Genomic DNA, 14,385 nt, shown 5'->3' with positions numbered 1-14,385 from the left:
ACTATAATATCTTTTGTTATTGTTCTCAATTCTTAATATAAAATCGTAGGTCTTACTCTTTTTATCAATCACAATCTTTAAAGACACTCGTTACCTATGGTATCATTAGGGACTACTATCACATCGAATAATATTACTGCAAAATTTTAAACATTTTGGTACGATTTACAATTAGCACTCAATCTTAACATTACAAACTTGACTGTGAAAACTAATGCTTTGTCATTGCAGTAACTTGTCATGGGAGAAAAAGAATATATAACCATCATCTTAGCTAGCAACATCATTTTTTAAGCACCTTATGACCCTGTTCGTTGTGACAACAAAGAAACATATGTATCGAGAAGCAAATATGTATGCAGATATTTTTGCAAATGAGGGCGAAGGTCTAATTATCTATGAATGTTGCAAAATAAATTACCCATATTTATAAGATGGAGTTCCTAAACTATTATATGAGTAATTTTATCTATCTTTTGCACCTCGATTATCAAAGAAAAATAATTCTCTAATTCTTCTACTCCACCTTGTACTATATAAAATTAAATGAATTCATTCCTAAACTATACATATTCACATCAAATTTGACTCATTTTGTTACCATACAATTTAATCAAAATCTACCTATTATTTAGTCAAAATCTCAAAATCTACGATACACACTTTCAAAAGGTACGCATGGTACATATGCTCATGGACTTCCTCTTACTACTATAAGATGTGCATGAAGTTGCAACATGATTTAGTGAGTAGTAACTCAAAGATACAGTTCAATATGTTTGAGTTGTAACTTTGAACACATGACATCACAACTTCACACACATTTATAAGAGGTCTGATGGACTTAACCATTTCAACATGAGCTGAAACTGAAGAAGCAAGCTTTAGATATATCCAACCAATTTAAATTCATGCTTGAATCATGAATTTAGAAACGAAATGAAAAATGATAAAAAAAAAAAAAAAAAGGCAAATTACATACACCTCCCTCGAGATTTAGCTAAATTACAGATATCTCCTTGAGGTTTCGGAAATTACAGATATCCCCCTGAGGTTTATATTTTCATAACAAATTGCTCCTTGAGGTTTATATTAAATAACAATTTGCCTCCTAATTTATTATGCAAATAGTACCTTCAGGGGGGTGTCTGTAATTTCTCAAACCTCAAGGGGGTATTTGTAATTTTGCTAAACCTCGAGGGGTATATGTAATTTGCCAAAAAAAAAATTAACTTATATTTTATTCCCATTTTTAATATTTTTCTGTTTATATCCAAACCAAGATTTATTAGAAAACAATTTGGAAGTTGATAATGTATTCCGTTGTAGTCTAGTTGGTTAGGATACTCGGCTCTCACCCGAGAGACCCGGGTTCAAGTCCCGGCAACGGAATTTCTCCTTTTTGTTTTTTTGTTTTTCAATTATTTTCCACCCCCGGTGACGGTGTTTATACGACAGACCAGTAGAAATCAGAGGAAAAAACACAGCCAAAACTGGTGCTCTGATTTTTGTTATAAGCTTCCCTATCTTCCTCTTTTTATATCACTCTGTAACCTCCTCCTCTTTTTTTTTTTTAGGTCTTAATTTGGACTTGTACAATAATATGAATTGTCTACCTTATAAGTTTTATAATAAAAGTCATTCATATAAAAAATAAGTTTCATTAAAAAAATTATAAATTAAAAAATATATATATATTTTATTTTATAAAATAAATAACAAATATGGTTGTAAATTTAAAATATTTATTTTATAAAATAAAATATTTTCCTTCTGTTTAATATTTATAATTTTTTTGATAAAACTTATTTTTTATATAAGTAATTTTTATTACAAAATTTAGAATAGACAATTTGAATTATTAGTTTAGTGGGATTAAGGTCTCATGTGGCAATATTACTTTTTAGTTTAAAAGTAAAAAAGTTACTAAACATATCAAAGCCAACAACTTATATAAAAAAGTAAAAAATTCTCTTTTTTCTTTACTTTTTGCACATCATTTCTTAAAAAATTAAAATGTCATCTAAAATATATTAATTTTTTATATCATATTTTAATTAAAAATTTAAAAAATTACTAAAATTTTTTGTTCCGAAACGAGACAACCGTGAGAGAGAGAGAGAGCCAAAAAAAAAAAAGCATAGAGAGATGAAGGTGGGGGCGAGTAGGGTTGCAAACGAGTCGAATCGAACTGAGCTAAGCTTTAGCATGTTTGTACTTGTTTATTAAGATTTTCACGAGCTCGAGTTTGAACTGAATAAAAATTTAACGAACCGAACTTGAGTTGAGTTGGCTTAGACTCGACTCGAGCTCGAGTCTGTTCACGAGCCTTTATAAGCAAAAAAATTTATAAATTCATACATGCATGTGAAACTAAAGTTACGATTAAAATTTTGATTATACAATTATATATACAATATATATAAGCATACTAAAAAAAATTCATATTTTATTAAAATAATAATATCTACTACCACTATTATATAAATGTACTATCTATAGTTAACTATTATTTATGTTTATATTTTTTAAATATATAAATAGCATATTTCTTTTATTTGTTATACATATTTTTATATTATTTAATATATAAATAATAAATAATAAACAAGCCAGTTAATGAGCCGAACTTGAGCTTGTTTATTAAAAATTTAATAAATTTAAGCTCGAGTTCAAATATAAAAAAAAAAATTAACAATTCAAACTGAGTTTGAACCTGCTTACGAACTACTTTGTTCATTTGTAATCCTAGGGGCGAGAAGCCTCCCCTAATTTTGGCGCGAAAAGAAGACCCATGTGTACTTTATTATTATACAATTACACATAGATACAGATATATATGAAACAAAGAAAGCATTATGATCTGAGAGAAGAGAGAGGAAGTAGGGTTTAGGGTTTTTGGAATACGAAAATGGAGAACCGTAGAATACGAAGCAGAGGAATCGAAGTCAACACCATGGCCATCCTCGACGCCTCTGGATTCGTAAAAGCCACCCAAGACCTCAGTGACGACAGTTACGTATATATATATACTCACAAATTCATATCTCTTTGATCAGTTTCTCAATCTTTTTTGTTTTTTTTTTTTTTTTTTTTTTTGTATAGGGATTACATTTCTCGAAGCTGTTCGCTCTGCTTCTCTGGTTCCAGATAATGGAATCGCCCCAACCTAGTATTTCTCTCTCTCTACTCATATAAATTGATTGTTGATAGTTTCCAATATTTGCAAAGCCAAGACAAAACTCACTGTTGGTTCCCTCCAGTTTTTGCCCTAAAACAATCAGTTCCCCTTTATATGGCCAATTTGTTTCGATCCCTAATTTGTTCTGATTCTAAACATTGCTGAAACTTGAATTTGGCTGTCCAAAACAGTTGATGTTTTGTAGGATTTATTAAGTACTAGCGGCATCGTGTGTAAATTCAAAAGAAGTACTGATTTTTTTTCTTTATTAAAAAAGATGACTATACATCACAAACTCATTTAAAAAAACAGATAGAGAACACTTACAAATTTGATATAAACAAGTAAAATAATAATTCTTGAAAAATTAGTACTCTTTTTAAAAATTACAAACCTAAGATTCTTAGAATACTTAAATTTGGTCGTCCAAAACACTTGATGTTTTGTAGAATTTATTATGTATGTGATTGGATGTAGGAAATTGAGAAGGGAAATAGAAAAGGTATGTGAAATGTGAATGAAATGTACCTTATCTAAATCCGTGATCCAAACATAGCCTAAGTTGGATGTGATCTTAAAAAATATGGAGTAACTTGAAACCCTTAAGTTGTGTTTGGATCATGGATTTGGGTAAGACTTTGGAAAGGAAAAGGGAAATGGAAATGGAGAAAAACTTTAGTTTATATTTCATTCACATTTGTTTTGGAAAGCACGGATACGGATACGAGGTACGGATACGATACGATACAGATACGACGATACGACAAAATCTAAAAAAGTAGGATACGGATACGGTTACGGTTACGGTTACGGTTAGGATACGTTTGTAAAAAATAAAAAATAAATAAATTATTAACAGTGAGTTACACATAAGGTCAAGAATGTTGAGAAACCATAGTAACTTTATAATGCAAAATACTAATCTTTAAGAATTAGATATTAATTTAAGCCAGTAATTAGTTTAGTTTTTAAATTTTCAATAGGTCTCGTAAATATTTCATTTCAATATCAAGTATAATATGTTGATATTATAATATCAAAATAATTCACAACTTGATCCCATGTTTTTTCCTTTTGCACTAGTCAAAAATATTTTATGCAAATTTATTTGCTTATTTATTTATTGATATTTAATTTTACTGTTATTATATTATCTTATTAATCCTTATTTCTATGTAGTTATAGGAGACATGCATGATACCATGAAGATATGTCAATTTGATGAATTTTATTACTTTAGCTTACTATGTTATTTTTATAAAAAAAAAAAACTAAGCAAAGTATTGTAAAAATATTCTATTTATCCTTACAATTATATTATATTATGATGTTATGCAATAAATGATACAATTCTAATTTCGTAAAAAGAGTAATACATGACTTGGAGCATTTGATACTTCAAAATTAATTAAGAAGTATCTAATAATATGTGACTTGGAGCATCCGATACTTCAAAACTAAGTATCCGATACTTCAAAATTAATGAAAAATTAATTAAGAAGTATCCGATATTTTTAATAAGTATCTGATACGTATTCGTAGTTATCCAAGGAGTATCGGTATCCGATACGGAATCGATACGGATACGTCTCCCTATTTGAAATATCTGTGCTTCATATGATTTGTCTACCTTTTTCGTTTTTCTTTTCCAAATCACTACCCAAACCCGTGATCTAAACACTGCTCTAATGAACTCCTTCCTTGTTAGCACTCTGTGGTGCAGATCTTGGATAGTTTCAATATCTAGATTGATGGTGACAATTTTCGTCTTTGATTATCAGTTCTGCAGTAAAAATTGATTTCTTTTTGTGTGTGTGTGTGTGTGTGTTGGGGGGGGGGGGGGGGGGGGGAGCGCTAAACTCTGAACTAGTACCTCCTTGACAGTTTACTCAGCAACTCAACCTGAGACCTGAAAGTAATTAATATTTGTATCCGTGTAGTCAATGTAAATATTGGACCTTTCATTGAAGCTTTAGATTAATGTAACGGTATCATTTATATTGAGAAAATTTATATTACGCGGGAGGTCACATTTTCTTTGAGTTTGTAGCTTTTAAAAATGATAGAAAGCTTCTTTCACTATGGGAAATGCAAGTTTAACTGGCCTAGTTTGTTATTTTTTTTGTTTGTGATCTTTCTTGGGTATCTGATTATGCAAATTGGTCAAACAGCAAAATGTTTGAGGCAATTTTCCAGATCTTGAAGGAAGAGAATTCATTAGAACTGATAATGTCAAGTTATCAGCTTCTAAATGAGCTAGATAAGGTATTTGATGATAACCCTTTTCTGTTTCTCTGCAGATTTTTTTCGTGTTTACATGCTCAAATATTTTAACACCATTATTTTTCGGTTTTTGTCCGTTTAATGTAGCGTTACCCTCGCGTGTATACATCCAAAGTGGAATTATCAAAATTACCTTCACCTAGCAATGCTCCTGAATTAGTTGTGGTCGAAGAGGTATCACAATTTGATTTTGTGTTACAATAATCTGAGCTATACTACTCATCATTACTTGTAGCTTTTATGTCATTTGTGATAGACCTTACTACTCTCTATTGCATGTCAGGCTTGGTCACCATTTACGTTTGCCTCTGATAGTGAGAGGGATGGTGCTAATAAAAACTCTGGTGAATCATTTGACTCCACTGTGAGTTGGATTTACTATGCATAGCTCCATTCTACAGTTCCCTTTGTTTTGCAGTCTACTGTAAATAGAAAATTGTTATGCATTACTTGAGTAACTTTATATTGTACTGCTTTTTTTGTTTTTATGCTTAATAGTCCATTGTAGATGGCATGGCATCTCAGTTTTCAAAATATTCTTTATACCGTTTGTCCGTAAAACTCTATCATAGTAGCTCAATCACTGTTGTTTCCGCCTTTATTGAATTTTCCTTTCCATTTTCAGAGCTTTCATCTTCTAATACAAGATCTTGTTAAAGTGGTCGTTCAAACAAAGTCTGAAGAATTAGAAACAAAGGTTGGTTATCTTATGTTTTTAACACAGGACTTTAAATCTTTCAAAATATTTACTTATGGATGTATGACTTGGGTGACATGGTTGAAATACGGAAAGAGGCTCTTCCTATGCGGCGGGGTAAGATTGTGTATATTTGGCCTTTCCCAAACCCTGCAGTGGCGGGAGGCTCGTGCATTGGGCTACCCTTTTATGTATGAAAGCGTATGACATGGATCATTATAATTTTTTACACTGACATTAAACATTGTGTAGTCAGTTAACTGAAACTTGAGGTGCTTTTCCAGTTGTTTTGTCTTGTTCAAAACCCTTTATCAAGAAGTTGTCAAGGCCTTAGTTTAGTCATAAAGCACTTCCAAGCAGGCTACCATGAAATATGATTGCATATGTTTATATTCGTTATTCCTATAAAGTCTCTGGTTGTATCTAAAAGGAGCCGAATACACGGTGGAATTTTAAAATTAAAAAAATAAAATAAAAAATTTATTTCAATTCCTGTACACATGATCATGTTTGTGATGTATACAAACATCAATCAACCATCTATAGACATAGTTGGGATAAATACTACTGTGGGTTCAATTTTAACCATACTAAAGTGAAGGTCATGAACACAAACTTTGGTGTCACGAAAGTTGCCTGCAACCACAAAGACGGTGTGCACTTGTCGGCTGCAGTGCTCAACTGGGAGGTACTCTCCAAAAGTATCCACACAAAACAAATCTCAAACACAAAAGCTACCACAAGCTTCACAAGTTTTCTAGAGTGTGTAGAAGAGAGGTAGCCAATTAAAGTGCTAGCTCTTATGTGAACTCCTTATTTACAAAACTAAGTAATTTAATTCCACAAGGATTAGTCTATCTTGTCGTCCAAATACAGACTGTCACAATTAACCCTTACTTACAATAAGACCCTTCCTAATTAACTATTAATTTGGTTTAACTTCTAATTCCTTCATATTATACATTGGCCCTATTGTATGTGACCTTTTAGGTTCACACTTATCTAGGCTATATAACTAATTAGAACTCCTAACTAAACCATGAATTCTATAAATCATAACCAATACATATTATGACCACTATAGAGAGCATGAATATACGAAGTGAACACTTCAGCTAGTAGTTACCATGCAACTGAATCCTTTCATCATACCATATCCTATTTAAACCAATAGTATATGGAAAACTGTCAAACCCCTAAATGATACAACTCATGTTAGTGTAATTACAAACTCCTTTCTAATTATCACCCTGCCCTAGCAAAGGTCTTCCTTGAGTAATATTTTCTTGCTTTATTGGAGTGCATTTTTATGAGGTAGCTGAAGTGAATTATTTTCATGCTTTATTGGACGTAACAACCATCAGAACAAGTCTAGGTGGCAACTTCTTTCCCTTGAGATGTACCAAGTAAACTGTTGAGATGGCAGACACCTTAGCTTGACCTTTAGGCCTTGTTTGGCAACCGAACTTTTTAGCCAAAAAACCAAAAAGTTACTAAATTAGCCAAAAAGCCAACAACTCATACAAAAAAGTCAAAGATTCTCTTTTCTCTCTACTTTTTGCACATCTTTTCGTAAAAAATCAAAAAGTCATCCCAAATATACTTAGTTTTTTTTAGCTCATATTTTAGCCAAATAGTTAAAAAGTTACTAAATTAACCTGTTTCCAAACGAGGCCTTAGTACAGTAATTCATGAGGTAAATTGGGTGGTCCAATGTGTGGGCAGAATCCTGAAGGAAGCCTGACTCTGTGTTTTCTAGAGGCTCCTAGCCCTTTATGTAGGTTTGTAGGAAAGTCATGAGTAGAGCAGCAACCTTCTTCGAGAGAGTGGAGAACCTCTCTACTTCTCAGATAGGCCATAACGATAGGCACCTCATTCATTCATAAGGAGCACAGACCTTGGCAAGCCTCCAATTGTTAGGAAATCATATCTTCCTAACCAAGATCGGTGAGACACAAAAAAGCAAGAAAGATAAAATAGATTAAAGAAATCACACACACAAGAACACGAAGATTTATGTGGTTCACCTTAGAATAGGGTTACGCATGGCTACTATGGTTTTCATTATGATCAAAAAACAATACAACTCTCCACAATACAAGAGATATCCCCTTCATTTGTTTATAAGCATAGAATTAGAGCAACATGGAAGCAGCAGGAATTTACTAAAGTACCCAAAAATTTGGGCCGATGGAAGTACCCCTTCCCTTGGGGGGGAGACTCCCCCAAAACCCCCATTGGACCCAAGGCCCATGGAACAGTACTTGTTAGGGTCCACAAGACCCAACACCAATCTCTAGCCTTGAAGAGGAAGGCCTTCAAACTGTCCAAGGCTGGGAGACTCCCCAAAACCCCCATTGGACCCAAGGCCCATTGAACAGTACTTGTTAGGGTCCACAAGACCCAACACCAATCTCTAGCATTGAAGAGGAAGGCCTTCAAACTGTCCAAGGCTGTAAAGTTGTCCTGCTGTAGTTGTCCTTCATGCCCCAACTGGACTCTGCTAGTAGCTTACTCTGGTGTCAACCATCCAGGTGCAGTGTTTTTGTCCTTAAATACCTTTTTGTCTATATTATTTTGGTAATGACGTTAGCTCTTATATGTTTGTTTGATTTCAAATCATGTACATTCCTATATTGTGACATCCATCTCTTCTATGCATTTACTTTTTCTTGCAATTATATGGTTTGAATTGTTATGAGAACCTAAACTATTACATTGTATTGCAGCGTTAAATAATAACGAATTCACGACTTTGGTAGGTTATGAGTTCTAACTTGATCCTTTCTGCAGTCCCTAAGGAACATGTTACTCCTCCAGTACCTCACAAGTGTTCTTGAAGGAGATTTTGTACCTCGTTACTCCATTTGTAAAGGTAAGTTGTTGTTGGTAACTATTTGGATTTTGGATTAATTAATCTCATGGATTAAACATTTCTTTTTTTTATTGCAGACATTATGAACTGGAACCTTTTGAGGGAATCATTGCTAAACATGCTTCTGGTACAATATTTGAGCCTGGTGCCCTTCAATTTTTGTGAATTTTATTCTATATCCTTTCATTATTGATAGGTTATTATTATTAATTATCTCTCATGTCATACTTCTATATTACATAAATTGAATTATTTTTTGTTGTACCATGAAGCATATTTGTGAAAATTATTTCATAGGGGTCAAGAAGGATAAGTTACAAAGGTTTAATCAAGGATTGCGTATCAATTATGTGTGAAATGTCTCATGTTCATACTGAAATCAGTCATGACATTAGACTGCCCGAAAATTCTGCGGTGGAGCAATTAGAAGATTGTGATGCTGCTGTTGCAATTTCTTTTCCTGAAGTAAAGAAGTGTACATGTATTGCTTTGCAGAAACTTCTGTTGATGGTAAGATTCGTGAGCAATACTGAAAGCATTATGCATCACTACTACTAACCATAAACCTTTGGACCCGTTAGGCTATGGAGCTAGATACATCAAAGAAGAAAGCAGATATATTAGGCCTTACCACCAGAGCTGATGGTTTGAGGTATTTGCTTATTTTTTATGTAATGAAAACTGTGTGTGTGTGTTTATTTATCTGTCAATTTAGGTGTGTGTGTGTGTGCAAATGTTCATGCACCAAATATGTACTAGAATTTTTCTTTGCTTATGTATGACCATTAAGCTAAGAAATGATATGGCTATTGGATTTGGTGCAGAACCCCTGCAGTGGAAATAATTCAAGATGAACTTACTTACAACAGAGATGCACTTTTCCCATTTTTCCAGGCAACTTCCATTAACTCTGTGTGTGTGTGTGTGTTTGTGTAATGGGCCTCCTTGCATAGGTTTGCTGAGTGCCTCCAATGATGTTGTTAACAATCCTGTAGTTCTTTTAATAATACTAGAGATGGGACCTCTGCACATGTTCCCACCTCACTATTTTTTCTCTTAAGCTGTTATTTTTTGCTCACTTTCTTGTCAATTAAATATCTCATATTGCAAATGGCATCATTTAAAGAAAAAAGACCAAATTCTGTTGGATAGCTTTGGGTTCATTTTCGAACAGCTAGCTTTTGGGACTAGTGGTGACTTAACGTGGTATTAAAAGCTTAGGTTAGGGGAGGTCTTTGTTTCAAGTCTCTATTTGCATATATATTTCTCATTTGCATTTTGCTTCTCCCTATCACTCTATGGCCCTGTTTGGTAGGGCTTATTTCTAGCTTATTTCAGCTTTTAGCTTAATTTAAGCTAATTTGATGTGTTTGGTTCAGTTTAATAATACAACTTATAGCTTTTTGTAAGTCAAAAATCAACTTATTCTTTGAGTGAGGGAGGAGAAACTTAATTTATAAGTAAAAAATCAGCTTATGTTCACAGTTATAAGCTAGAAGCTGTTAGGCTATAAGTTATAATCACTTTCCTACAGCTCTACCAAACGGGGCATATGTATGTCTTTTTGCATCTCCATGTGCAAGATAGGATTGTACATGATATACATTGTCAGGTCTATTTTAAGCTTTTGGGACTAGTGTTGACTTAAAAATCCACTCACACCAAACCAAATTGGCATATATAATAAAAGACATACTGATTTTGATTGTTTGGCGACATCACTAGCGTTTATCAACATCCAATCACTTATATGGTTTGTTAGAAATGATTGTAATAGGAGATTTAACATTTTCATTTGGAGGTTGCAAAATTACACCAGCAGTACCTATTATGATCCTCCTTTGAGGTCCTCAAGAGATGTTTATTTCGTCAATTTGTGGTGACATGATTCTCTAACTGCATTTTGAAAATGTTGCTTGTCAAAGCTTTGCTTATGCTACTCATGATTCCTTTGTTTTTTTCTTGGCTGACCTTGAGAATGGTTTGCAGGTCTTTAATGAACCTAAATGGAAGCTAGAATTAATTATACAGTATTTTCAGAAGTACATCGCTAAAGTGAGTTGTCTATTTTGATTTTCATGGCAAATCTATTTAATTTCAGAATTCAGATCATCACGGAGTTTTTACATTTATACTGTCGTCAAGGCGTTTGCAGTTTCTCCATGATGTTTGCCTGTTATTTCCTGAAATGAAGTATAGTCATTCCCTGGGAAGTTGAGTTTTGAAAAGTGTAGGTCTACTCTCCATTTATTTCCTTCTGGTACATTTCTCAGAGTGACCTATAATAGTGCATTTACGCAACCATTTGCCGAGGGGTTCCTTTCATCTCCACTTCTTCCAAGCAGAAAGGCACACTTACCACTTACCCATTATATCAAGAGGGGAAAGCCGTGCTTTCCATTTATTTATATTTGCACTACATGGAAATTATCTGAAAAGCTGGGATTAAATACTTCAATCACCTTACGAGTTTGCTTATTTCGGGGACATGGAGCTGTACTCCATGTAATACCCTCAAGATGGTTGGACAGTTTTCAAGGTCCTTTGCTTCTTTTTTTTTCCTTTTATAATTGTAACAACATTGGCATGAGTTTTCCTAGACCAAATCTCCATGTGAATTGTACTACCAGGGAAATTTAGGAATAGTTTATACAAATAGCTGTGTTAGATCTACTCAAATAACCATGGAGAATAGCATATAGATAATAGATGAAAAGTGATTGGGGACTCTTGAACAAACAGAATTTTTATCAGAACATTCAAATAGTTAAATGAACTGCTTTGCAGCCTTTGATATTTGCTCTGGGTTGCAAATTTATTAGTGTCAACTGTCAACCACTTGAGATGAGCACCTGAGTTCATGACCTTGGTTCTTTTTGTCCCATTGATGTATTGCCAAGCATGTGAGCTATAGATCTATTTCTATTTATACAAGCTGCTCAACAGAGACCTCAAAATTTATGTAGGAAAGCCAACTTTTCCCTCTGAAAATAATTATTTATTTATTTTTAACTCTGTAATGCAGCCTTCTACCCGCACTCGGCAGTCAAGTGATCCAATAGACGATGCAACATATGATGGAATTTTGAAGTCCTTTTCAAATAGCAACTGTGCAAAAAATATCATAAAGAAAATCAGTGCAGAAGTAGCACAATTGCTTCTAGCGCATGCTTTTCAGGTGATTGTTCAAATTTAGCAAATAGTCTAGTTTTTCACTTTATATGTACAGGGCGAGGCTCTTGCTCTATCCTATGCACACTGGTCTAGTGCATCTGGGAATGTCTCATTGCTTATTCGATTTTTCTTTCCCTCTACTTTGAGAACAATAATTAATTTGTTTAGTTCATGTAAAAAAAGGTGTATGACTTTTGGTTCCATATGCTAGATACATTTAGTCCAAGTTTTTAACATAAATGTAGAAGAAATAAACAAGTAGGGTTCTTTAAAGTCTGATCACCTGTTGTTAGCTTGAGTTGCATCTCCTATCACCACGAACAGGGTACAGGGTGCAAGCTCCTTTTGGGATATATCAAAAGTTTTTGAGTATGACTTGACTTCTATACATCCCTACTCTCCTTACCCCCAAATGACCATGCTTGAGGAGTGTTTTTGTTGTCTGGGACCATTTTATTTTTACAATTTGAACTTAGTTATGTATCATAATTTTCTTTCAGGCTTATTTGTCATTATCATCCCAACATTCAGCTGAAGGCATCTGTCAGTCTAAGGAAGATGTCAGGGAGAGCTCTCTGGTGGAAATTTGCAAGAATATAATATCTGCCTTTACTAATCTTAGAAGAATAGACGAGTAAGGTTCAATACTATTTCACAATATGTTATTTATAGCATTTGCATTTTTGTCTGTGCAGAATATCTTCGTACTTGCATTCCATAATACTTAATTTGCTTGAACCATAGTATTCTTCTCCATGTGTTTCAGAAAAATGTTTCATGAATCTAACTTGAGCCCCATAGCCCCTATGCCTTTTCCTATTACATGCAAGTGTGCACATGCGATGCTTGTGCTATGAGAAACTCATTAAACCACACTTTAATTATTCACGGTTAAAAACTAAAGCAGTTGATAGGGGTTGAAGAATCAGAAACTGAAACATTTTAACTAAAAATTTAAAAAGTTTCTTATGTCAATTTTGGAATTAGAGAAGTCACGAAGTAGCTTCACCTTTTGGCTGACACCAAATAGGGTTTCTCACTTAATACATGTTACGATAGAACTATGGCTGACAATATACGGTATCACGTCATTTTTCTATGATCTGTCTTGGTTTGTAGATTTTGGTCTGAAAACGTTAAATTTTCTATAAATTACAATAGTAGCATCCATTTGTATAAGTTATCTTTTTTATTGATTATTTGTACTTTTTCATTACCTATGGTTAATTATGTCTTATGCTATTTTCCCAAAAAAATAGTTTTTTCCTGTCTATATCGTTAAGAAGTATGAAGCCAAGTGCCCCAAAGAGAGTCATACTGAAGTCAGCATACCTCATTTTATAGATGTTAAGAACTATTAAGATTTTTAGGGTATATCCAACATCTAATGTCTCAGAATGTAATGTCTCTAATTATATCTACTCAGAAAGATTTCTTATTCAATATTTTCTATTTGTTGTACACATCTGTTAAGTTGGCAACTCGGTTTTGTCACCCCTGATCCCTATATTTGTTGTGTTTGCACCTTTTTGTTCCATTCAGTTGTAATTTAATGAATCATGGTGCAGGAACATGGAAATTTTACCTTCTGGAAAAGAAGCATTGTTTACAGCAGCAACCATCCTCTCAACGAAATCATAGGGTGCATCGTTTGATTTCGTTGTGACTCGTGCTGAGCTAAACAGAAGCTATATTGCAAGCAAGGGTATGTGAACACGAATACAAGTATGTGACTGGGCACGGCCATTTTGTGTAGAACACTACGTACACCAGCAAGCTAAAAAGAGCAGCTATCTATTTTTTTTTGCCTAGGTATGTTGGAAACATTATGATGTAAGTTCATATGTGCATGTAAAACTCAATCGATGAATTGTGGTGACAATTTTAAATTCCTTTGACAGCCCAGTGGCATTGTGATTTTGTACATTTTTTGTGCAACCACTAGTATATCATTTCAATTAAAGATCCTTTCAGCGATAGTATATGATTGAAGTTGTGTAACCTATGTCGGTTCAAGGTTTTTTGTTGCCCAAATTCCATTTTATTCTCCCAACTACATTCTTGTTTTACCACTCCACCATGTCAGTCCATAGTCTCTTCAAACTGCAATTGTTATCTATAATGTTTACAACCCTTTCCCGCATCATGCTCAGTACATGTATCAGAAAGCATGGA

General features: G+C 33.5%; 1 protein-coding gene and 1 non-coding gene across 3 annotated transcripts; both read left to right on the top strand.

Moving 5' to 3' along the window:
• The first annotated feature begins 1,319 nt into the window (after nt 1-1,319).
• On the top strand, nt 1,320-1,392 carry TRNAE-CUC (transfer RNA glutamic acid (anticodon CUC)). The gene has a single exon. It is a non-coding gene; the product is annotated as a tRNA-Glu (tRNA).
• A 1,282-nt stretch (nt 1,393-2,674) lies between these two features.
• SNI1 (negative regulator of systemic acquired resistance (SNI1)) lies at nt 2,675-14,192 on the top strand. 2 transcript variants are annotated; one of them, XM_028224979.2, is made up of 15 exons: nt 2,675-3,014; nt 3,106-3,172; nt 5,353-5,446; nt 5,552-5,638; nt 5,748-5,828; nt 6,090-6,161; nt 8,955-9,036; nt 9,114-9,163; nt 9,334-9,546; nt 9,618-9,688; nt 9,861-9,930; nt 11,026-11,091; nt 12,062-12,214; nt 12,711-12,844; nt 13,779-14,192. In XM_028224979.2, exons 1-15 carry the CDS (start codon nt 2,912-2,914, stop codon nt 13,849-13,851), a joined length of 1,416 nt encoding a protein of 471 aa, XP_028080780.2. In that variant the 5' UTR covers nt 2,675-2,911; the 3' UTR covers nt 13,852-14,192. The 2 variants fall into 2 exon arrangements, with proteins under 2 accessions (XP_028080780.2, XP_028080781.2); XM_028224980.2 differs by having other exon boundaries at nt 12,711-12,849.
• The last annotated feature ends 193 nt before the right edge of the window (nt 14,193-14,385 follow it).

This window comes from Camellia sinensis, chromosome 9 (assembly GCF_055761805.1).
Source record: "Camellia sinensis isolate YWXY chromosome 9, ASM5576180v1, whole genome shotgun sequence".
Lineage (NCBI taxonomy): Eukaryota > Viridiplantae > Streptophyta > Magnoliopsida > Ericales > Theaceae > Camellia > Camellia sinensis.
Note: the sequence above shows the minus strand (reverse complement) of the source record. Positions and strands in the feature narration are given on the sequence as shown.

Bases quoted from the DNA above. Each gene is read 5' to 3' on its own strand.
- SNI1 (XM_028224979.2), top strand. From the start codon at position 2,912: ATGGAGAACCGTAGAATACGAAGCAGAGGAATCGAAGTCAACACCATG. The intron at 9,689-9,860 runs GTATTTGCTTAT...GATTTGGTGCAG, and splicing joins ACCAGAGCTGATGGTTTGAG to AACCCCTGCAGTGGAAATAA. The intron at 12,845-13,778 runs GTAAGGTTCAAT...ATCATGGTGCAG, and splicing joins AATCTTAGAAGAATAGACGA to GAACATGGAAATTTTACCTT.